Genomic DNA, 26,238 nt, shown 5'->3' with positions numbered 1-26,238 from the left:
ATGGGTGATCATTTCATTGGTCACTTTGTCTGGTCCTGGAGACTTCTTTAATTTCAGCTGCCTGACTGCTGTCTGTAGTTCGTGCAGGGTCAGGCTTTGGCTCATGCGGTCTGATGTCACATCATCTGTTTTCCTGTCCCTTTGTTCTCTTCTTACTTCTCTCTGTCTCTCTCTACTGACAGGAATGTCACTGACATCTTTGTAGTTGCTGGCAAAGACATTTGCCACTTGTTTGCCTGTCAGCAGCTCTCCATTCTCTTCCAGAGTTACTGAGCCTCTCGCTTGGACTTCATCGTCATTCAGCTGTTTCGTTAACCTCCACAGCTTACGGCCATCTCGCTCCAGGTTGAGTGATGCTGTTTTGTTTCTCCAGCTCTTTCTCTGGGCTTCAAGTTTGTGCCGCAGGAATTTGGCCTTGGCTCGCTGTAGTGAGAGGTTGCTTTCTTGTGAGGGGTTGCTTTCTGCTTCCACCCTGGCTACTGTCAACTTAGTCTGGAGGTCTTCCAACTCCCTACTCCAGTATGGCTTGTATTCTTTTCTGGCCCCACGTGGTATCGCCTTCTGTGCTGCGTTTAGTATGCATGCATTGAAGTCTTTCACAACTTTGTTTATATCTCTACCATCCACTCTGATATCTCTGCAGAGGTCATCACTCAGACGTTTGTATAAGGTCCAGTCGGCCTTCTTGTAGTTCCATCTGGGGATGCTTGAGGATGAAGAGGTAGAATGGTTTATGATGAGGTGAACTGGACGATGGTCGCTTCCTCCTAGTTGTTCACAGACTTCTCTCTTGATATGCCCTTGGATATCTGCAGTGCAGAAAGCTAAGTCAGGGGTCGACGTTGTGTGCCATCTCCTAGAGTAGAAAGTTGCCAGATCTTCAGGCTGGTTGATAAGATTAAGCTTGTTTTCATCTTGCCAGTTCTCCACTTCCTCACCGCGTCGGTCCATGTGGTCATATCCCCAGCTTTGTGAATGACTGTTGAAGTCGCCAACAACAATGAAGTTAGATTCTTCTGTTGGGATACTGTCTAGGGAAAGAGCTTTGTCATTTGGAGAGTAGAGATTCACAAGCTTCAGATTGAAATCGTTCTTCCTGAGACTCAGAACCTGGAATTCAGAGTCATCCATATGCGTTTTAGTCTGGACTACATTGATGTTGTTCCGGACTAATGTCAGGATGCCTCCTTTCTTTCTGCCTTCTCTGTCACATCGGAAACTCTGGTATCCTCTGACCTTGAAGGATTTCACTGGCTGCAGATGAGTTTCCTGAATGCAGCAGACATTTATGTCCTGTTCATGAAGGATATGTTCTAGCTCTGTCTTTTTGTTAAAGACTCCTTCTGCGTTCCAATGCATCACCTTGAAAGGATGATGTTGGTCTTTTCTCCTCCTAGGCTTATTGTAGCCAGCTTTCTTTCCTCCTCTTCTCTTGGCTTGTTGTGGAATGAAGGAGGGACCCCCAGTAGCTGTGGGTGGACTCTGTCGAGGCTCAGAGCCCGGCACTGAATCTCCCTGGTGGGATCTCAGAGACTCACCACCACATCGAGTAACACCGGTTGATTGTGTAGACATAGCGATGTACATGACGTCATGGTTTGTTAAGGGAGTGCCAATGGCCTAACGTCTCCGATTTCAACTCCCTAGGTTTTCTGTCGGGGTTACCTCACCCTTAGCCTTTGCCGATCCAACGACAAACCACAAGGCAGTGGTTTCCTACTTAACCCTGTAGGCGGGGAACCTTATATCCCTGGGAACACAGGGGCCATTTTACCCTTTGGCTGGGGGTCTGTTCATGGGCATCAGGGCATTTCCATACGCCGGTGGGCCTGGCATGCCGCATGTCTGGGGGCAGACCACCTCCGAGTCCCTGTAGTTCAGCCTGAGGCCGCGAGGTACTCAGTTGACGTGTGTCGCCACTAGGAGGCACTACATAGGACTTGTCTGTAGAGAGGCTATGTACTGGCAGTGAAGACTTACGCACTTCAGCTTCATTTTCGCACAGGGCTAGCCAGCGGTATAGGCTGAAAGCGAAGGTGACAAGCACGCAGGGCCCAACACTACACACAAGACGCATCAACAGACCATTTGACACACCATGTAACATGTAACAAGCTGTATACATGGGTGAAAGTAAAAAAAAAAAGAACAAGGGACAAAATTGTCACAAAACCAGGTTTTCATTGTGAAAAAAAAATCTGATAAAGGGAGAAAACTCAAACTGAACTTTTGAAATGACCAAAAAAAATTAACCCCCTTTGTAAGTTTTTTTTTTTTAAATCTATTTTTAGTCGTGGCGACCTTGACATTGGAGATATTGACGTGATTCTTTCGTGGGACACACCGTCCCATGATGGTGAACAAATGTGCCAAATGATTTTAAAATCTCACAATGAATGACATAGTTATGGCCAGGACAAGCTCATTTATGGCCATTTTTGACCTTTGAACTCAAAGTGTGACCTTGACCTTGGAGATATCGACGTAATTATTTCGCGCGACACACCGTCCAATGATGGTGAACACATGTGCCAAATGATTTTAAAATCTGACGATGAACGACATAGTTATGGCTCGGACAAGCTCATTTATGGCCATTTTTGACCTTTGAACTCAAAGTGTGACCTTGACCTTGGAGATATCGACGTAATTATTTCGCGCGACACACCGTCCAATGATGGTGAACAAATGTGCCAAATGATTTTAAAATCTGACAATGAACGACATAGTTATGACCCGGACAAGCTTATTCCGCCAGCCCGCCAGCCAGCCCGCCAGCTAGCCAGCCCGCCCGCATTCGCCAATCTAATAACCAGTTTTTTCCTTCGGAAAACCTGGTTAAAAATAAGGAAATATTTTAGCTGGGGGCCGCAGGGCCGAAGGCCCCCGGAAGCTCCTAAAGGATAGCAAAAATGATTTGCAAATAGGAAGCTATCCTCAAGTATAAGACCAACATATGTTGGCAGTAATTCTTGCAGCTTACTTAACATGCATACAATGGAAAACAAACAATGTTTTTGTTTGTACATGTACAATAACTTTATTCAGTCATTTAATCTATTAATTTTGTTTATTAAGCATACACTCTTAACTTAAAGAATTACTATAAATGTTTAATTATGAACACTAAAAATTGAAAAAAGACTAGATACGTCTGGAATCGATCGTATTTTGTTTATTTTGTGTGTCGGCATTGCTGGACACATGGCCTACCCCCCCCCCCCCCCCCCCCCCCCAACAAAATCTTATCAGATTTACTTGATTCACGAAAACGACAACTATCCTTAGTTGTAATACACTGTAAATATTAGCTGCTGAATATGTTATAATTTTTAGAAATTTGATATTATGCTTTTTTTTGAACAAGTCCAAATAGGTTCTCTCCATATATGTTATATTGTATTATTGCATTAAATGTTCTGACTGTCTTTATTTAAATAAATTTCTCTCTTTATTAAAATAAATTTTGAGTCCACACTCTAATAAGAATAAGTGTCCTAGCTTGAATAAAGATTTACTTTCATGGCTTTGATAAAAGGTTAACAAAGCATGAGAACCATGCAATGTTAGCTCTGTAAATTATAAAATAAGATTGCTTAACAACTATTGTAGCTCTGCAAATTATAAAATAAGATTGCTTAACAACTATTGTAGCTCTGTAAATTATAAAATAAGATTGCTTAACAACTATTGTAGCTCTGTAAATTATAAAATTAAATGGCTTAACAACTATTGTAGCTCTGTAAATTATAAAATAAGATTGCTTAACAACTATTGTAGCTCTGTAAATTATAAAATAAGATTGCTTAACAACTATTGTAGCTCTGTAAATTATAAAATTAAATGGCTTAACAACTATTGTAGCTCTGTAAATTATAAAATAAGATTGCTTAACAACTATTGTAGCTCTGTAAATTATAAAATTAAATGGCTTAACAACTATTGTAGCTCTGTAAATTATAAAATAAGATTGCTTAACAACTATTTTTAATTGGCATATTCACGCACGTCATTGTCTTAATAACCACTGTTTGTTATACCATATTTGTTCTCATCAGAATTTTGTATAAGACTCTTAAACAAACTGGAAGCAGAATTAACTTTAGCCTCGTTCTGGGAGAAATGGGCTTTACTAATGTGCATAGTGTGGTCCAACATTAGCCTGTGCAGTTCTGACAGGCTAACCAAACACAACACTTTTTGCCAAGACTTGATTTTGGTTGAGAAGAAATTTCCTTTTAACAAAAAGTCCCTCAACAGCGGAATGAGCTGTCCCTGATAAGCCAATGTATGCAATGCAAACGCTAATCTTTGGATGGCACATAACATGAATTAAGCCCTGTTTTCCCAGAACAAGGCTCACCTTGTATCGCCTTATAAAACCCTGTAACAGCTTGTAGGCAGACTTACTTTGAGCCTCATTATGAGATAACAGGGCTTACTGTAACAGATTTTAGGCAGACTTACTTTGAGCCTCATTATGAGATAACAGGGCTTACTGTAACAGATTGTAGGCAGACTTACTTTGAGCCTCATTATGAGATAACAGGGCTAACTGTAACCGATTGTAGGCAGACTTACTTTGAGGCTCATTATGAGATAACAGGGCTAACTGTAACAGATTGTAGGCAGACTTACTTTGAGCCTCATTATGAGATAACAGGGCTTACTGTAACAGATTGTAGGCAGACTTACTTTGAGGCTCATTATGAGATAACAGGGCTAACTGTAACAGATTGTAGGCAGACTTACTTTGAGGCTCATTATGAGATAACAGGGCTTACTGTAACAGATTGTAGGCAGACTTACTTTGAGGCTCATTATGAGATAACAGGGCTAACTGTAACAGATTGTAGGCAGACTTACTTTGAGGCTCATTATGAGATAACAGGGCTTACTGTAACAAATTGTTGGGGGACTTACTTTGAGTCTCATTATGAGATAACAGGGCTTAATACATGTTGCCTTATGAGTATTCCTAGATTAGCATGTACAGCAGCACAGGCTAATCAGGAACAACACTTTTCGCCTAGACAGAATTTTCGTTTACAAGATATATTTCTTATACAATATATTCAATAAAAGCGGAAAGTGTTGTCCCTGATTTGCCTTAGTGGACTTCTTTGCTAACCAATATTATACAATGGAGAACACGTGTTTTAAATATTATATTTACTAAGGTTCAAGTTATAGAGCTGTATAGGATGATGAACTTGAAATTGTGATTTATTTCTTTTTCTTTATCTTCAATTGGAAATTTAAGGATATCGTTTTGAGAAAAATACATAGTTTTGGGTGGGAATGGGGTCAATTTTGGACCCAAAATTTGACAAAAAACAACAACACTGTAAACCCACCAAGAACTAAACACCTCCTCGCAAACAGGCTCTATACAACCAAGGCATTGGATTGAATAGATACATATCTAACAAGACTACACTGCAACGCCGATATATCGCGGTTGGTGGGGTCCAAAGATCACGAGCGCGATATATCCGGCGCGCGATATAACTCTAGAAGTGTCTAACTTTTTTTATTGCAGTTAATTTGTCAAATTTCCCAATGTTTTAATTTTATATACGGCGCTGCTACATATTTGTATAGTAATACATGTAATTGCAAACCAATTCTACAATCAACATTTTCATAACTACATACGTACCGGTTTCTGTAATTATCATGAAAACCAAAATGTAAATTATATTTTTTATTTTCACGTAAAATATTGCTCGCGAATCAGCTAAAAATAAGAATTCTTGCCATAAAAAAACGTATAAAATACAATTGTGCATAGATTCGAATTTACCCTTATAAGTAGTCCTAATTAAGAAACTGAAACAGCGTAACGGTAACGATACAGCCTGTTTGAATTTTAGTTTATTAAGAGGAAATGTCAACGTCACATAATTCGCGAGATACCGCGGTACTGTAGTTGAAATTTACAACGAAACTTTCCATGGAAATTAAATTATCTCAATGTTGTACCCGCTACGAAATTATTATTTACAAATAAATACACTCACGCCAATTTTCGCGAGCTTTTTATCACGACAAAGAAATTCATGACTAGTACCGAAATTTAACGATTTATATACCAGTAAACTGCCAATATTACCTTTGCAATGACACTTGTATTGGTTATTTCTTAAGTGTTAAAAACAACCCCAGCCGTGTGTAAACAACACTATCACTTATCTACTGTTGTTCACGCTTCACTGCATGCCATAGTAAGCCGCGACATCAATTGAACCAATGTTTTGACCAACTTTCATGATGATTGGGCAAAAATTGTGACTTCTAGAGTGTTAACAAGGTTTCTCTATAGCCAAAGAAGGAAAACTGCCCCGCCCACTGGCGGCCATGTTTTTCAACGGATCGGAACCACTTTTGAACTCATCCAATATATCATTAAGACAAATATTTTGACAAAGTTACATTTAGATTGGGCATGAAATGTGACTTCTACAGTGTTTACAAGGTTTTTCTTGTTTTTGATCTAGTGACCTAATTTTTGATCCGGCACAACCCAGTTTCAAACTCGGTCGAGATTTCATTGGGACAAAGCTTCTGACCAAGTTTCATGAAGATGAGACAAGAAATGTGGCCTCTAGAGTGTTTAGGAGCAAATGTTAACAGACGGACGGACGGACATACGATGGACAAAGACCGGTCACAAAAGCTCACCTGAGCAATCAGGTGAGGTAACAAAAAGTCAAAACAGTAAACATGGACTCACCAAGGCTCTGCTGTTCGAAGTGTTGATGTAGCCAACATTGGAGAAGATGTGGTGTGCTAAGCTGCTGCAATACGTCTTCGTACTTAATTTCTTGAGCGAGTTGTAGTATTTGTTAAAGAAGGGGTTGCCGCCGATTTCCATCGACATTTACTTTAACGATGTTTGTATTGTTGGCTAATAATATTTGCTGAAAAGGAAAACATAACATGTGAGATTAAACAACTTCAAACGTGAGACTGCATAACTTTTAAAGGGGCCGTCCAACAGATTAAATTGGTACATTGACAAAAAAGTTGTTTCAGATTCGCAAATTTTCGTTTTTTTATGATATTTTTGAGGAAATAGTAATACTGACAATTTACAATGCTTTTAAATATCCATTGTATGCATCTTTTGACGATTTGAAAAGACGAATTAAAAAGCGTAGTTTGACGCAAAACGATTGAATAATTTGGAAAGTTCTGTTGTTGTAGTTATATTTTGGGAAACTACGAGGATTGCTTATATAGGTAAAAATACATCGCTCTAAGCAGGCGCAGGGATGGTCAAGTGGTCTAGGCGGGAGACTTTTAACTCCAGGACTCCAGGGGTCAGTGGTTCGAGCCCTGTTGAGGGTTATTTTTTTCTTTTTTTTAAAGTTGTATTCTTGTGTTTTTTTACAGGAGATTTTTAGGTCAAATGTTTAAATTTATCAACATAAAGCATTTAATGACATGCTTCATTCAATAATGCCAAAATCTGTTGGATGGCCCCTTTAATAAGAGACTGAGCAATACAACTTTAAATGTGGCACTACAAAACTTAAAACATGAGAATGTGCAGCTTTAAAAGTGAACATATACAACTTTACATTTGAGACTATACAACTTTAAATGTGTGACTAAACAAATCTAAATGTTACAATGTACACCTTTAAAGGTGAAACTATACAACTTTAAATGTGAGACTACATGTATACAACGTTAAATGTGAGACTTTTTTCAACTTTAAATGTGAGATTTTACAATTGTATAGCATATCTTAAGAAACAAATAGATGTGAGTTGAATACTGTAAGTTTATGAGTACTTGATCACACACGTTTGGCTATGGATTAGACACAGATAAAGAAATACAGATTGACGTCTGTGGTGAATTCAGTGTACCACATCAGGGCTATAGATTACAAGCGTATGTGCGTTATTACTTAATTAAAATAACCAAAAACGTAATTAAATTCAATATCAAGCGTACAAAAACGCAAATATAAAGTTAATTACGTATTTCCCATAAGAAAACCTTGCGTCACAAAATGCAATCCTTACAAACACGGGACGTCTTTTTTTAGACTGGTTATTTCCCGTACAAAAATGTACCGAATAGTATATACATGTATGCCGTCCTATGCAGAAAAGAAAGCAGTCTTTCCAGCGGTTATCAATCTTTACTGTAATTATTCGTACACCCATCCGACTTCTATTTTCATTTTCTTAAAAATATCAAAATGGCCACTCGTGGCCGTAGAAAGAGAATCCTCACACAAACAAACACTTTCGACAGGTATTTAGCCAGAATATTGGGGAAACCGAAAACTTTTGTGCAGCTTTGCTGAACGATCTGTTGCAAGATGTGATCATTTCTCCAGAGAATTTAGTTCGCCCGTTATTATCGGAGATTTTGAACGAAGTTGTTAAACCCAAAAAACACGTTTATGGGGAGTGTAAGTGAAAAAACTTTAATAGAGTGGCGAAACAAACACCCGTTGCTGGTGATGGATATGGAAAATGGAGTTATGAAATGTACATTATGCACAAACATGAAAAGTAACTTAAAACTAACTAATGTTGCTACAAATGTTGATTTATTTTTCACCTGCACATAATTATATAGTAATCTTAATAGATATTTATTATATTATATATGTCATTCCCTAAATCACCCAATTGAGTTAAAAAACCGGGGGTGAAAAACCCAATTAAGCTCAAAAGTAGGGGGTAAAACATTTTGCTGAAACTCTATTGAATTTACAAAAACCCTATTGTTGTCAAAACAAGGGGTGAAAAACCCAATTACCCAATAAAATTATCTATAGCCCTGCCACATCTTTCTACAGGGGACTTTTATAATTTTAATAGTTATTATTGCCTATTCTGGCTAAAACTATGCAATGTAAGTGATATTCAATAGATACAACATGTATTTATACAGTGTATCTACATTATATGGCATCTTTTTGTAGGACACACCTTATATTTAAAGTTCCACTTCAAGTGTTGAAATTGTGTGCATTAGCATATAAAAGCAATAAGCCCCATTGTTTCTTGCAAACATATGGGCTTTGATTTAAACAATAATCAAATCCAATTACAACCCAAAAGCTGTATCAAAAGCATTGACTTCACTAAGGTACAATAGTAATGATTAGCGCTAATTGTTTACAACTGTATTATCTGTTGTGTGTTTTCAAGTGTTGCAGGCAAACGGCGGATCTGGATCAAATACAATAACGCTTTATGATCAACAACTGACTGATATACATTCTGAATTTTAATTACAAAGAAATAAAAAACGTATGAATGTGTGTTTGATTGTTTGCGTTTACCTACATTTACTATAATCTAATGTTTGTGTATCAATTCAAATGTGTTTAATTAATTGACATTATCGTCTGATATACATGTAGTTAAACTGTCTGTCATAAATTGCTAGAATTAAAACTAGAGCTTTGTCACAGACTATACCACCACATGCAGCATTGCCACAGACTATGTTGCATGCTGTCTTCACAAAACAAGATAATCTAATTTATGTCGATTTTTAAGAATCATTATGCCATTATTATTTATGGCCATTTTTACCTTTGAACTCTTGAATTCGTTTGCATGACAGGCCGTCCAATGACTGTGAACAGAAATAATGTAATGAGTCATTTAAAATCTCACAATGAAAGACATAGTTATGGCCCGGAAAAGCTCATTTATGGCCATGTTTCACTTTAGAACTTCAAGTGTGACCTTAACCTTGGAGATATTGAAGTAATTCTTTTGCATAACAAATTATCCAATGATTGTGAACAAAAGTACCAAGCAATTTTTAAATCTCACACTGAATGACATAGTATGGCCAGAACAAAATCATTTATGACCATTTTTGACCTTTGAACTCACAGTGTGACCTTGACCTTGGAGATATCGATGTAATTCTTTTGCCCGACACACCGTCCAATGATGGTGACCAAAGGTGCCAAATGATTTTAAAATCTCAAAATGAATGACAGAGTTATGGCCCGGACAAGCTGATTTATGGCCATTTTTGACCTTTGAACTCAAAGTGTGACCTTGACCTTGGAGATATCGACGTAATTCATTCGCACGACACACTGGCCAATGATGGTGGACAAATGTGTCAAATGACTTTAAAATCTCACAATGAAAAACATAGTTATGGCCTGGACAAGCTAATTTATGGCCATTTTTGACCTTTGAACTTAAAGTTTGACATTGACCTTGGAGATATCAACGGAGAATTCTTTCACGTGACACACCGTCCAATGATGGTGAACAAATGTACCAAGTTATTTTAAAATCTAATGTTAAATGACATAGTTATGGTCCGGACAAACTTTTGGTTTAAAACACACCAAGTGACCCCGTGACCTATTTTTTGACCCGGCATGACCCATATTCAAACTTGACATGTACATCATCTAAATACAACTTGTGACCAAGTGTGGTGCAGATCCGATGCAATTTCGGGACAGACCAACAGACCAACCGACAGACCGACAAAGTGATTCCTATATATAGCCCCCATTACTTATTAGTGGTAATGGAGGTATAAAAATGATGTAATTATATTTAATTATAGGATATATATTTATCGTAGAAAAATAATATGTAAACAGTTATTCAGTCCCACCAATCAGCTTAATTCATAACAATCAACTTGTTAATGGCATACAGTAATAAGGGCCAGTTATTACAGGGACCTTAAATAAATAAAAAAATCATTCACCTGATAATAAAAGACTAGTTAATTTACATGTGCTAAACATGGTCTACCTCCTGCAAGTTAATCTCACAGATTTTCCCATTTTGCCCACGGCAATTTATCGCGGATATGTACTTCAAACAAATCGGGCATTGACTTACACAATTTTGTTGTGTTTTTTTTAATCATAAGTTACATGTAATAAATTAAAGTGCTGATGCAATAGTCATTTTTCTTCAACAAACAATTTCGAGCTGACGAAAATAAATGGTTTCACAGTTTTTGTGAAATAAACAACATAAACAATTTTTAAACATCTATAACTTCAAAATAGTAATAAAACTTAGTAAAATAAGTATATTAAGCCAGTAATTCTCATAACGCCTTAAAACATGTGCTAGAACTAGGGGCTAGCTCTGTGAAAAGTGTCCTTTTTATGGCAAACCGTCAATTGGGAATTTTAACCAGTAATTATGTTAAAATATAGACGTTAAGAGATTATGAATGGGACTTGATTATTAGCCCCTATTTTCAAAATAAATAAAACTGTAAGGTCTCACCTGAGGCTCAAGAAGGTGAGATGACATGCTGGCCTCGCTGTGATTGCTAAGGGCTGAGTTTGAGTTCTACCTAATGTTGGGTTGGAGTCAAAAGGCATACAACAAAACTGCTGTCATTTTTCAACGCTTTATCTAGTGTCAGCTCAATGCGAGGCTGTTTTGTCTTGGAGTGTGAAGTGCTCGTAACAAACATTGATGGGTACACCTTAAGCACCGTGTTTATGTTGTTGGGAAGAATTTGCGTCTGAACCACACCCGATGTATTCATCGTGCTATGAGTGTTCATACAAAGTTTTTTTTGTCAGCAACTGCGTAAAAAGCACGTTCACTTTGAACATTTTGGATGCATAAGAGGACAAACCAGGATGGTCCATAATGCTACTACTATTGAAATTAGAAGTAGACCCCGTGGATAGCTTATGCTTCGATCTATAACTCTTTAACTGTTTCTAGATTTTCTACCATTATTCCATGTGTTGCTCTGTTAGTCCAACAAAGCATGGAAAAAGTTATCCAACTTTTTATTCTTCGTACTATTCGTTGTAAAGTGCACAATCAGTGACTGTTGGTGTTACCATAACTACTGCTATAACTCCGCGTGTCTGAAATACTTGACCCACCTCCGGCACTGGAGCTTAACAAACTACTTAGGCAGGAGTGTGGATCGATCAACAGGGACATTGCAGTTGTTGAGAACATCTTGTAAAAACTCAACATGCTCAGATATTCCAGCAGACCGGTATTGTTCAATGAAGCTTTGAAGCAGGAGGTCAAAGGGGAGGAGTTAGGGATCAGGAAAGGGGAAGGGTTGTCCTGCACTGAGGCTCCTGGGGGTCCGACTTGTGCCGTTGCCCGGTCAACTCAATAACAATGCTCATGCTCACCTGAAAACAGCAGCACCATGGGTGATGTGAAACAGTTACAAAAGTGTTTATACAACAATCTATAACAAACTAAGCCTCTTGATTGGATGTGAATGTTTTCAATAGAAACATTTCATTCTCATTAATCTTTAATCAGGCATTTCATTAGTTCTTGTCAAAAAAAACATGAAATTTAATTCAATCAAACCATTTCGTATTAAATCATGAAAAGTTTTGGTCAATGTAATATTAACATGTAAATTCATAATAACAAATTTGTTCACAACTTGAAGAGATGTAATTTCATAAACCAATATGCAGCTCATTAATATTCATAATTGTCATCTCAGATAACATGTCAAGTCCACATAAGCTTATCAGGTAGGACACTGACTTTACTGAATTTTTATAAAAAAGAGACTTCCTTTCAATAACAAAATACCTTTAAAGAGGAAAGTGTTGTCACTGATTAGTTTGTGCGTACTGCACGTGCTAATCTGGGATAACAATTTAAGCACATAAATTAATCCCCATTTTCCAAAAGTGCAGCTCATTTATCTTTTAAGCCATTTCTTTCCTACATAACAATAAATAAAAAAATCAATTTGTTAACAATTTAATAATTTTTAATGGTACTCATTCTATCAATCACTTTACTTTTGAAATGTCTTCACAGATGTTTTACTGTCAACATATGATTCAGTAAATGGCAGGCAACAATTTAAAATTAATGTCTTCCTGAAGTTTTAACAACACACACAACTTTTTTAACATACCTTTACAGATCTTTGACTGTTAAAATCTGCTTAAAAATTTAAAATAGACACAAATTCAAAAGTAAATCAACATAAAACAAAAGTAGTCTTCTGTGCTGAGCAGTTGCTGTAATGTTGAGAAAACCAATCTGAAACATTTTGTCCCAGTCAGTCTTTTGAACTAGTATGTACGAAATACACCATGGATTTTTTCCCAATAAGGGAAAGTACCTGTACCGCGTCCATTAGGACTAATTAGTTTGATAATACCTGACCTTAAACAAATTTGCAGTGTGAAATCTTTCAAATGGAAATTATAATGGATCTTTTTAATAGCACGATACTTACTTTCACAAACCCATCAAAATATTATTTTACATGCGTTGTTGATTAAATGTTTAATGTAAACTGGCATATACGGAAATGCATTTTAAATGTACTTGTGTGAAAAACTGCCATTCCGTAGAATGAAACATAGCTCTGAATCATGTCCATTCCAGACAGGAAACTATTTAAAAAAAGGCGCTGACTGATACAACAAATTGGGTCGCCCAATGGCAATCAAATATCTGCTAAGAGCAAGGCTTTAATCGCCAATTCAATGGAATTCTGCATCCCAGATACTGTAAAATCATTTATATTCGTTGGCATAATTTTTCTTCAATTACTTTTTCGTGGACATGTACATTTGTGGATGTCTGATTCTGGATAAAATATGGAATTTTCGAGGGTCATTTTCCTGTGTTTGAATAAAATTCATGGATCAGTAAACCCACAAATTCAATATTAATTAATGTCCCAAAAATAATGATTTAACATATGTCACATTGTTAAGAAAAGTGTTTGAAATGCTTAATTTTTATATTTTTTTATATTTTGATATATGACCAATAATTTCATTATTTTTCTAAGTGTATACTTTCGTTTTAATACTTTGTAAAAATAACCTACTGAAAATATTATAATTTTTTGAAAATTGTAATTATGATAATCTGTGAACAAGTTCCAACACATGAATTAGGTTCTCTTCATACATTTTTGACTGTATTATTTCATTTTGTTCTTTCTTTATTCATTTAAATAAATAAACATTTCAATATCTAATTAAAATACATTGAATACCTTTTAACGGCAATGTATAAATATATTGAGATTTTACATGAAATTTTATATCTGTAAATTATATCATACATTTCTAAACTTAGTATAGCTTAACAATTATTTTTAATTTGCATGTAGATGCATGTCATTATCTCATTAACCACTTTTTAATCATCTTGTTTTTAATACCATATTTGTTCTCATCGGAGTTTTAAATAGCACTTTACAATAGACTGGAAGCAGACTTAACTTAAGAAATGTTCTGGGAAAATTGTTTTTAATGCATGTGCATATTGTGTCATCCCACACTAGCCTGTGTAGTCCTCATTGGCACACCTGAGACGATACTTTACCCTTAGGCTTGACTTTTGTTTACAATAAATTTCCTTTGAAACATACATTCCTCGAAAGTGGAAAGTATCGTCCCTGATTAGTCTGTGTTCACACTGCACAGGCTAATGAGGATGGCACTTTAAATGCATTAAGCCCCATTTTCCCAGATCGATGCTCACCTTGTATCACATTGTAAATCTATGTTACAGACTGCAGGCGGACTTACTTTGAACCTCATTCTTATATAACAGGTCTGTATAAATGTTGCATTTTGTGTCGTCCTAGATAAGCCTGTACAGCAACACAGGCTAATCAGGGACAACACTTTCCACCTAGACTGAATTTTATTTTAGAAGAGACTTCCTTTGCACAGGCTTATGTGGGAAAACACTTGATACAAATACATTCCATCCTGCTTTTCAAAGCGAGACACATATGTTTTTTGAAAAACACTCAATAACAGACTGGAAGCAGACTGAAGGTGAGTAGAATACTGCTGGGTTTCTTACAGTGCGTAAAATGTTGCTGAGTTTCTGCCTTGTTCTGGTCCATCTCAACTGACTTCGACGACTGATTGATGGGACGGCCTCTTGTATTTGGTCAAGCAACTGACGAGTACAAGGGACAGTGATAGGGCTCAAAGGCTAACGAAATGTAAAAAACACTTGAGTTGTTGTTAAAACAGTGATTGTTCACTCTAACTCAAAAGCAAATTTTGGTAAAAATTGGATTAAAAATTGTTGCAGAGTGAAACTTGGTAGCAATTAGTGACAAGAGATAAATCTCTTATTTAGTTTATGACCTTAATTTTCTAGGTAGGAAATCATTTGACCTTACATTGTTGCAGTTGCATGCATACAAAAAACTGACTGTAAAGCTCTTTTTTACTGTTTTAGGAAAAAGGGCGGGGCCCTTCCAATTGGGAAAAATTGATTTTTTTTCCCAAAAATTGGGACATTGGTGTTGCTGGTTTTTTGCTTAGAAATACTATACACTTGAGAATAAGGGTGTTCAATATTATATTAACTAAGGCTCAAGTTAGAGAGCTGGATAGGGAGACAAACTTGATATTGTGATAAATTTCTTTTTCTTTGAGTGGCATTATACACATCTAACAGTATATGCTATGTTTATAGGTGTCTATCGCAACCGTTGTTTATTTTTGGTGTTTCACTTCATATACACTTAGATTTGTTAATGCAGCATCAAAATACTAAAACAATATCCCAGAAAGATAAAAATAATGCATTTTATTAACAACCGTATTTTTGTTTGACAACTGACGACAGAAATGATTCGTTTTCCTGCAACAATATATCTATTTATATGACTCACGAACACTAACTCCGATCCTTATAAAAATACAGTTCCGCTCACCTTAGATGACTGGGACAGTCATGTAAAATATCGAATATAATATATATTTTTTATAAACATCTAGTAGCAAGATTAGTTGCAGATAATTGGTCAGTTACCAAAATTTTAACTAACTCTTTTGAACTGTTAATTCTTTTCAGCTCAATTCAACAGTGAAAAATGCCCATAATTTCACTTTTACATTCAATTGAAAATTTTAGGCAGTCATTTGAGGAAAAAATATAGTTTTAGGATTGCGAATGGGGTGGAGTTTGGACCCCAAATTTGACAAAAAACAATACTGTATATACACCAAGAACTTAACACCCCCTGGCAAACAGGCTCTATAAAACCAAGGCATTCAAAGTAATAGATTCCAATCATATTAACCATCGCACAACTGTGTAAAACCTCAAGGCAACATGGCAGGCCTTTCCCAGAACATTTTGGGAAAAAATGCTATTTCAGGATTGAGATTTTTTGCGCTAAACATCCAAAGGCCTGCATGGGGATGACGGAAATTCTTCAGGTTTTGTGTTACCGTCAGAGGTTTGGAAAGCTTTAGGCTGAAGATGGGTTTGAGTTATTGATACTCAAGTAAAACAAGTACTAAGAAGTAAATTAGTGCTATTAACAGTGATATACACAAGAATAGACGCCATTTTACCTTCTATGATATCATGCAATTCTTATCCACTTCATTTTTAGTATTCTTAATACACAGGTACACTGTCAAATCAGTAATATTTGTGGGACATTATGCTTTGTTGATTTTAAGGGTTGACCGATCCACAAATTTAACACAAACACATGGGAATTTAACTGACACAAATTCCTCATTTATTTTTCCAAACTGAGCATACATGCCTTACGTCCCGGATTGTCCGGGACAGTCCCGGAAATGAAGAATTTGTCCCGCTGTCCTGAAAATCTGTCAAATGTCCCGGAATTTACAAAATCCATAAATACATGTACCTTATCTTAGACTTAACTGCACCCCGAATCAGTGTATTTCTGCAGCGTCTCCATGACAATGCCTACCCGAATAGGCAGACAACGCTTTGTGTCAAAATCGATCAATTAACAGGGGTCCTATTATCATATCGATTGTCTCACGTTCGCGGTCAAACCGAAAAGGCGGCATTGTTTAATGTGGTTGTTAATTGACTTTAATCTACTACGTCATTATTTCCCGCTGCGTAAGGGCAAAGGATAGTTGTTCACACATCTGAAGTCCAACCTTGCTGAGTAAAAAATTAAAAGCAGTTTATGTTCGTACGTTTAACCGACAAAGAAGTTGTATTTGTTTTATTGTGATTGGTTGTATGTATTGTGAATTGATTTGAGTTGAGGATCTAACCGCACTGTATTGTTGTATTTTTTATTATATAAATGTTATAAATGAATAAAGGCGTATCAACAACTACGCGTTACACACCGGTCTTAATAACAATACCGCAGTGACGTCACCATCTATGTTTAGAACGCTTACACTGAAAACACGTAGCTTGTATTAAGTAACTGAAGTAGTAATGTTTAATTTGACGTTAATAGATCAAGTGTATTTCGAATAGGCTTTCGAACTTTTGCAATTAACGATGCGAAACACAAAAAAACGTACCAAAAATGCATATGTCTATAAATAATGCTACTTTCTATACATGTCCCGGAAAATCGGCAAAAGTCCCAGACAATTTAACTCAATGAAATCCACGAATATAAATGATTTTAAAATATAAAAAAAACAATTATAGAGAATATTGTATGTTATGTAAATTCATACTGTTCTTTTCCACCTCATCTTTTTTGCATTTTTAATACATAGGAAATACACAAGCAGGCCTTTTTCTGGCATATTTATGGGTCTGTTAAATAGAACCATACCCAAACGTGTTCTTTTTTAAGATAAGTTCCTCATGATTATTATATCTCAATTATATTTAAATTAGATGTAAACAATATAGTACTATCATTATATCATTTTATTATTATAATTTGAAGTATAAGAAAGAGTTATATAAAATATTTTTTCCAAATCAATGGATTTTTCGTGCGCAAAAAAACTTAAATTCCACACTATTTGCATTTTCCCCCAAAATGGCAAGGAAAAGGTCTGACAAAGGGTCTATGTTACCTTCTGTGTATTCAGGTCATTCTTGTCCACCACATCCTCAGCAACCTTGTCCTGACTCAGAAGCGACTGGAGCAGCAGAAATAAGCTTGATGTATTGTTTGTATGTATGCTTAGGATTCACACACATTTATATAAATGTAATAACAATCAATAACACATGTTAAACAGCATAAAACAATTAAAATTAATAAATCTCACATCCTGTGTTAATATCCGGTAAACATTACACAAAACATCAAAATATATTCCTCCAAAGATTACTTAAACTATTTCATATTTAAAAAAAAACTATTCATCAATATACATTTCTTACATGGCATGGTGTTTATAGAAATAAAAGTCTAAAAATAGCCTCAGTTGCTATGTACATGTGCATCTATGTACAGATATTAAATTTTTAGTCGAAATGCTTTGTTTTTTCATGCATAGTTTACATTAACTAAATTTTAGGACAATAATGACACAAATATTATGAATACATAACATAATATGTTTTAGATGTGATGTTCAACCAAAAACCCTTACAGTGTATAAGCATATAACAATATGTGTACATAAATTATTTGTATCTTTAACTAAACACTAAATGTTGTATTGTAACATCACACACTACTATGTTCGTATGATAAATAACACATTGTCATTGAAATACTAATCACTAATAACAACAACTAATACATACATGTACACACTATTCCACTCTGAACACCAGGATGTTTTCGTCCTCCCACAGTCCCACAATGATGGATGATGTTGTGCTGCTGTAGCAGACTAACCATGGCCTCCACACTCCATCCTCCCGAGTAGCCAGCGTAGTCAGCATACTCTGCCCCTCCCTGTCCACCTGTAGTACAGTGTGCGACCAGGCTCCACAGACCAGCACCTGGCCTGCAGGGGTCACATGTAGACCAGATGGGACACGTAGTGCTGGGTCTGTGTATGTAGCCAGGAGTGTGCCATCCCTGGCCAGGGTGAGAAGCTTGTTCTGCCATTTGCTGGTGATGTACAGCCTGTCTCCTGTGGGACTCACAGCACACTTGTATACTGCAAAACAGAGTAACATCAAGATATTGAATTACTGTAAATGTTAAATAATCTTATTAAACATACTGCAGTGATATTGTAGTACACATGTGTTGTTACATGTATGCATCAAATTTATTAATAATAAATAGTTTTGTGTGGCATGAAGGTTCTGTACAAGTTTTTTGTGTAAAGGTTTGACATGTTGAAATGGGACTAATGAGTTAGAAATTAAATGTTATGTACAATTACAAACATGGAAAAAAATTACACAGATGAAAACAAGTACACAGTTCAATCACCATGTGTATATTATGAATGATACTATATGCACTAATAATAGATTTCCTAAACATGTACAAATATGATAACAGTGTACTCACATAAGTGAAATTGACACAGGCAGACATACTGAATAGATGTGCAGTGTTACGACTGTAGTTGTGTTTGTCAAGTGTTCGTAAAAAGAACACTAATGTTTCAAACAACCAATTTTGAAACTTTTCCTTTATATTGTTTTTCACTAAACCACTTACAGAAGCAAGTTGTTAAAAAATAATATTTAATTATCGACATACATACGTTTAAATACTTCTTATCATCCAACTAGCATAATTTAAACAGTATCTATTTTATATTATGTATTTTTAATTGATAAAACATATTATACATGTGCAGTAATTGACAACCACAAAAAAATGAAGACCAGTTCAGAAAGTGTCTCTCTCCCAGGAACTCAGTTTCTATTTATAGACATGTCATGTAGTGACACTCAAAATACTGCATTACTCATGTTAATAAATCAATAATAACGAATAATTTTCTTGCTGTTGTAACAATATATTGACACATAGATTTTTTAAAAATATGAAGTTTCAAAATAATTGTTAATACATATTCCAAATGATATCAGGATGAATCCACCATAATTCTTACCTGATATACTCTCATTAAGTCTGCAGACCTGTTTGCCACTCAGTGTGTACTTGAACAGTTCTTCACCAGAGCAGATAAACAGGTCACCCTGGTAGTGCGCGATACCCGTACATTTATGTTGTAACCTAAACTTCCTGCCAGAAACTAGCTTGCTCTGTGTGACTGTGATAAACTGGACCTCAGTTTTTGTACTATCATCAGACACAGCCACTGCAACCTCACTGGGTGTGATGAGACACATGTCCTTTACATAGTCAGTCACACCACAGTGACTAAACACCTGGTACTGCTGGTCCAGCAGCTTGACTTTCTTATTCCTGTAGTCTGCAACCAGGACCTTTCCATCTGGGAGGACACAGATGGCGTTGATTAAGCATGTGGCTGAATCACTTGGTATTCTCACATTGTGGGTAGACTTCCACTGGACAGTGAATACCTTGTCTGGATTCCCCTGCACAGACCTTGTGGACTGCAGTTTTAACCACTCAGGTTTCTCATTATGGTAGTCTCTGAAAGGATCATATTAACATATAAATCACACAAGAAAAAACATTTGTAAAATGTATGTACAGTTTTTATCATAGTATCCAGATAAAAAGAGATAAAGAGTTTTTTTGAATGAAATGCCACACATATACGTTAAGTGTTTTAACAACAAGAGGGCCAAGATGAGAGGAGTCGGTTCATTCAATCTTTACCAAATGTCAAACTTGACCTAGATATTGTCCAGACAAACATCCTGGTCAAGTTTCATCATAATTTCATTTGCGAGTCATGATCAATGTACCTATGAAGTTTCATGATCCTAGGCGTAAGCATTCTTGAGTTATCATCCGGAAACATTTTCCTAAGTTGAGTCATCGTGACCTTGACAGCCATGAGTGAATACGTTTTTTGGCACTGTGACCTTGACCTTTGACCTAGTGACCCGATAATCAATAGAGGTCATCTGCGAGTCATGATCAATTACCTATGAAGTTTCATGAACCTAGGCATAAGCGTTCTTGAGTTATCATCCAGAAACCATTTTACTATTTCCAGTCACCGTGACCTTGACCTTTGACCTAGTGACCCGAAAATTAATAGGGGTCATCTTCGAGTCATGATCAATGTACCAATGAAGTTTCATGAACCTAGACATAAGCATTCTTGAGTTATCATCTGGAAACCATTTTACTATTTCGGGTCACCGTGACCTTAACCTTTGACCTAGTGACTGGAAAATCAATAGAGGTCATCTACGAGTCATGATCAATGTACCTATGAAGTTTCATGATCCTAGGCCTAAACATTCTTGAGTTATCATCCGCAAACCATTTTACTATTTCGGGTCATCGCGACCTTGACCTTTGATCAATTAACCTGAAAATCAATAGGGGTCATCTACGAGTTATGATCAATAAGCCTGTGAAGTTTCATGATCATAGGCCTAAGCGTTCTTGAGTTATCATCCAGAAACCATTTTACTATTTCGGGCCATCGTGACCTTGACCTTTGACCCAGTAACCTGAAAATCAATAGGGGTTGTCTGCGAGTCATGATTAATGTATCTATGAAGTTTTATGATCCTAGGCATAAGCGTTCTTGAGTTATCATCTGGAAACCATTTTACTGCTTTTGGTCACCGAGACCTTGACCTTTGACCTAGTGACCTGAAAATCAATAGTGGTCATCTGCGAGTCATGATCAATGTATCTATGAAGTTTCATGATCCTAGGCATAAGTGTTCTTGAGTTATCAATGGAAACCATTTTACTATTTGGGGTCATCGTGACCTTGACCTTTGACCTAGTGACCTGAAAATCAATCCTCATGATCCTTGGCATAAGCGCTCCTGAGTTATCCGAAAACCAACTTCCCCACTCCCATCAGCCATGTTATTCAACTGACCGGAACCATTTTTTAACTCAACTCTTGTATCAAGGAAACAAATGTTCTGAGCAAATTTTATGAAAATTGGGCCAAAAATTTGACTTCTACTGTGTTCACATGTTTTCACCATATACAAATTGAGAAAAATGCCCCGCCCACTGGCGGCCATGTTTTTTCACCGATTCTGACCATTTTCAAACTAATCCGAGATATCAATAAAACCAATGTTTTAACCAACTTTTATGATGATTGTGCAAAAATTGTGACTTCTAGAGTGTTTACAAGGTTTCTCTATTGCCAAATAGGGAAAACTGCCACTATATACAAATAGAGAAAAATGCCCCGCCCACTGGCGGCCATGTTTTTTCACCGATCTCGACCATTTTCGAACTCGTCCGAAACATCAATTGAACCAATGTTTTGACCAACTTTCATGATGATTGGGCAAAAATTGTTACTTCTAGAGTGTTAACAAGGTTTCTCTATAGCCAAATAAGGAAAACTGCCCCGCCCACTGGCGGCCATGTTTTTCAACGGATCGGAACCACTTTTGAACTCAACCAAGATATCATTAAGACAAACATTTTGACAAAATTACATGAAGATTGGGAATGAAATGTGACTTCTACAGTGTTTACAAGGTTTTTCTTTTGTTTGACCTAGTGACCTAGTTTTTGACCCGGCACAACCCAGTTTCGAACTCGGCCGAGATTTCAATGGGACAAAGCTTCTGACCAAGTTTCATGAAGATGGGACAAGAAATGTGGCCTCTAGAGTGTTTACAAGCAAATGTTAACGGATGGACTGACGGACGGACTGACATACGACAGACAAAGACCGGTCACAAAAGCTCACCTGAGCAATCAGGTGAGCTAAAAATGTGTACCCACCTAAATATACATAGAATTGTAAAAATTAAGCACAAAATTTTTCATGTAGTATTATACTATATATGCTAAACCGTATATGCTCAACGAAACAGTCAAATGCTTTGTATTTCACAAACAATGACATTGTACATGTACAAACCTTTGCAGATGGACTTTATTGATGTACCAAGTTATTCTTAATTTATAACACGTTTTTATAGACATGATATCAATTAAGTAAATGTCAGCAGATAATTGAAAGCCTTACCAGTCCATATTCTATCCAGTAAATCTATTATTTTATCAGAACAACAGGTTTCTTGCTCATTAATGTGAGTTTACATGTGGTTTCGGAAAAGATTTTATTTATTTTGTAATTTAAATTTATACAAATATTTTACAACATTTGAAACCCTAGTGGCATGATTTGAAACAAAAGCTTAAAGTTTAACGAACCAATTTTAGTTATTCCGGTCCTTGTGGTTTCATCAAAAAAGACGTTATTTTTCTTATAAAGTATATGCTAGTATTACCCATTTGACCCGGGAGCAGGTTTGACCCCAGGGACAGGAATTTAACAAAAGTTATAGGGGTCCACTATACATATCTTACTATGTTACATACAAAGGATTACACATCAGGTCTTTATCATTCATAACATATTTTTAAAAGTGGCATCACCCAAGGTGTGCCCCTAGGGTTATGAATTATTTAAACAACTTTGTAGAATGCACATACTGTTTCTCTGTGGACTCCCTGGAACGCAGGTTGCCTGCTGGATTCCAGCTTGCCCCCTCACTGGATGCATTATATGGTTTGAGGCTCTGAAATAAACTTCTATACATCATTTGGCCTATAATGAACATGTCTTAGTATTATTGAGAGGTCAGTACAAGGTGTCAATTTTTCCTGTCATAATAATGCTTTCACTTTGATTTAATATTTCTGTAGTTGCTATGTTAATTTGATACTATCAAAGTGTAACATTTCAATCAAAATCCTTAAAATAAATATTTCATTTAACATACATTTTAATACCTCTGCCTCTGCCTTTTTCTGTTTCTATTTAGGTCACTAAAAACCCTTCAAATGAATGTTAAAACCACCTTTATTTGTATAAATTATATGATTGACCTTGAAGGATGATCTTGACCTTTCACCACTCAAAATTTGCAGCTCTATGAGATACACATGCATGCCAAATATCAAGTTGCTATTTTGAATATTGCAAAAGTTATGACCAATGTTAAAGTTTTTGGACGGACGGACAGACTGACTGACAGACAGTTCAAAAACTATATGCCACCATTCGGGGGCATAAAAATAAGAAACAGAAGAAAACATTTAACTCAAGGCATCATTAAGGGTATTAAATAAACCAGTAATTGTTACATTTGTTACAATAACAATTGTAAAATTACATCAGAAATAAATGACATTAAAGTTTTATAATCACAAAGTAGAGAATGAAATCACCCATAGTAGATGCATAGTGCCTACATGGGTTTCAAGCAACAAGAGGACCAGTTTACAACACCCAACACATTTAACCCTTTGAGCGCTGGAACCGGAATTTGAAGGCCTTTGCAAACAGTTTGGATCCTGATAAGACGCCACAGAACGTGGCGTCTCATCAGGATCCAAACTGTTTGCTATTCTGATAGTATTCTTTGAAAAAAATCCAAGAAAATGCTAATTTTAGAAAATCAGCAGACGACATTTTAGCAGAAGACAAATTTCCCAGCATGCAAAGGTTAAAGATGAGTAACACACAACTTGTATCTGTGGCAAGGCCAGGTACACTGTACGGAACACAGTTACAAGTTATCTACCTTTCCTTGCATAGCTGGTACTGGGGGAGATTTTATCTGTGGCAAGGCCAGGTACACTGTACCGAACACAGTTACAAGTTATCTACCTTTCCTTGCATAGCTGGTATTGGGGGAGATTTTATCTGTGGCAAGGCCAGGTACACTGTACGGAACACAGTTACAAGTTATCTACCTTTCCTTGCATAGCTGGTACTGGGGGAGATTTTACTACATTCTTTGCCATTTTCTTGGGCTAAAAAGGGCAAACAGCAAGCATGCTAACCCTTTAGTTAAGGTAATTCAATTTGTGGCATGTGTACCTGTTCCAGCTCCCTTCTTTTCCGCTCTATCTGTTCCTGCTGCTTTCTCAATTTCTCGTCATCTGCTTCTCGCCGCTTCTGTTCTGCTTCCTTCTTCCTTTCGTCTGCTTGACGCTTTAGTACCTGGATCATACAACGAGCCAGCATATACAGAACAGTGTGCTGATCATAACAATATGACAATCAATTGCAGACTTTTTCTACTATTTTTTTAAGTCATCAAGTCCGTATAAATGACAAAATATTGATACTTCTAATAATATTTTGCCAGAAATATGTTCATCAACAATCGAACCTTTTTCATAATGTTTGTGTGTGGAAGTTAAGCTCAATTTATCTCACATCTACACTGACTTCAATTAACAACATAAAAAAAAACAATAAATGCTGAACCTAGATATTTTTAGCATTTTGTAAAAACTGATCTATATGCCTTAATCTTCTTCTGCTCTTCTTAATACTCACACTGCATACATACTCGCTGCCCCTACCTACCCTTAACCCCCCCCCCCCCTCTTCCTCCCCTCTGCCTACCTCTGCCTCTCTAGCCTTAATCTTCTTCTGTGCCTCTTCATACTCGAGCTGCATACTCACTCGCTGCTCTTCTAGACGACGTTTCTCTCGCTCCTCTTTCCTCAACCGTTCTTTCTCCAACTGCTGCAGATGACGTTCTCGGTTGTTCAACTAAGACATGGAAGTACAAACTGTTAAGTTTGCGTAATAAAAGTATAGTATACAAATATGACAGGAACAAGTAAACCCTAGGGCAGGGTCAACTTTGAACCCAAAGGAATGATTTGAGAACCAACCTATGATCGTACACACCAAATATTGAACACTTGACCCTTGTGGTTTCAAATGAAAAACAATAATTTATATAATTTATACTATAATGTTATTATTATTATTTTGAAAAGCGTAGGGATATTGTGGTTATCTCCGCCGCCGTCTGTCTGTCTGTCTGTCTGTCCTGGCCACTATCTCCTCCTACACTATTTTCACTACAACCTTGAAACTTACACACATCATGTCATGGTAGCTATGAGCATACAGGGTTTTTTTTGGCCTGATTTTATAGCCGAAATTTGGCTATGTTCCCAATCCCAAAAAGTATACTTTTTTCCCAAAATGTGGCAAAAAATTCCCAATTAAAAAAAAAACAAAAAAAATTTTTTTTTTTATTTTTTTTAGAAAGAAGTCTAATGTGTATTTTATCTCAATTTTAATTCAATTACATCTAACAAAGTATTATATGATTTTGTTCTTTTGATTTGAATGATTATAAAAAAGTTATATCAAATTTAGTATTTCCCTAATCAGTGGACTTTTCATGTGGAAAAAAAGGCTAATGAATTTATTTTCCCAATTTCATGAAAATGCCGATAAAATTCCCAATTCCAAAGCCATGGGCTATGTTCCCAAAAAGTGGAAAAAAACCTGGCATATGTGCGACCCTGCACTATATGTAATTTTGATCTGACCCCTGGGTCAAAAGTTATGGGTGTTGGGGTGGGGCTGGGTCAGAGAATTTCACTCATATCTTTAGGTTATTTTACATTAACTTCTTCATTTCTACAGCGATTCACTTCAAATTGATACTG

At 36.3% G+C, this 26,238-nt stretch overlaps 1 protein-coding gene and 1 long non-coding RNA gene across 2 annotated transcripts in view; both read right to left on the bottom strand.

Annotated features, from left to right (window-relative positions):
* Window positions 1-2,255: 2,255 nt before the first annotated feature.
* LOC127864159 (uncharacterized) lies at window positions 2,256-2,839 on the bottom strand. Its single transcript, XR_008041542.1, has 2 exons — window positions 2,632-2,839; window positions 2,256-2,469 (listed from the first exon to the last, which is right to left on the bottom strand). It is a non-coding gene; the product is annotated as an uncharacterized LOC127864159 (long non-coding RNA).
* A 9,216-nt stretch (window positions 2,840-12,055) lies between these two features.
* Window positions 12,056-26,238, bottom strand: part of LOC127864801 (myosin-11-like) — a 29,526-nt gene continuing 15,343 nt past the window's right edge. Inside the window, exons 6-11 of the mRNA XM_052404679.1 lie at window positions 25,172-25,321; window positions 24,638-24,760; window positions 23,245-23,330; window positions 19,766-20,274; window positions 18,507-18,694; window positions 12,056-12,148 (exon numbers count right to left, since the gene is read on the bottom strand). Coding sequence (XP_052260639.1) covers window positions 12,056-12,148; window positions 18,507-18,694; window positions 19,766-20,274; window positions 23,245-23,330; window positions 24,638-24,760; window positions 25,172-25,321 — 1,149 coding nt within the window. The remainder of the gene's footprint in view (window positions 12,149-18,506; window positions 18,695-19,765; window positions 20,275-23,244; window positions 23,331-24,637; window positions 24,761-25,171; window positions 25,322-26,238) is intronic.

This window comes from Dreissena polymorpha, chromosome 1 (genome assembly GCF_020536995.1).
Source record: "Dreissena polymorpha isolate Duluth1 chromosome 1, UMN_Dpol_1.0, whole genome shotgun sequence".
In the NCBI taxonomy this organism is placed as follows: Eukaryota; Metazoa; Mollusca; class Bivalvia; order Myida; family Dreissenidae; genus Dreissena; species Dreissena polymorpha.
Note: the sequence above shows the minus strand (reverse complement) of the source record. Positions and strands in the feature narration are given on the sequence as shown.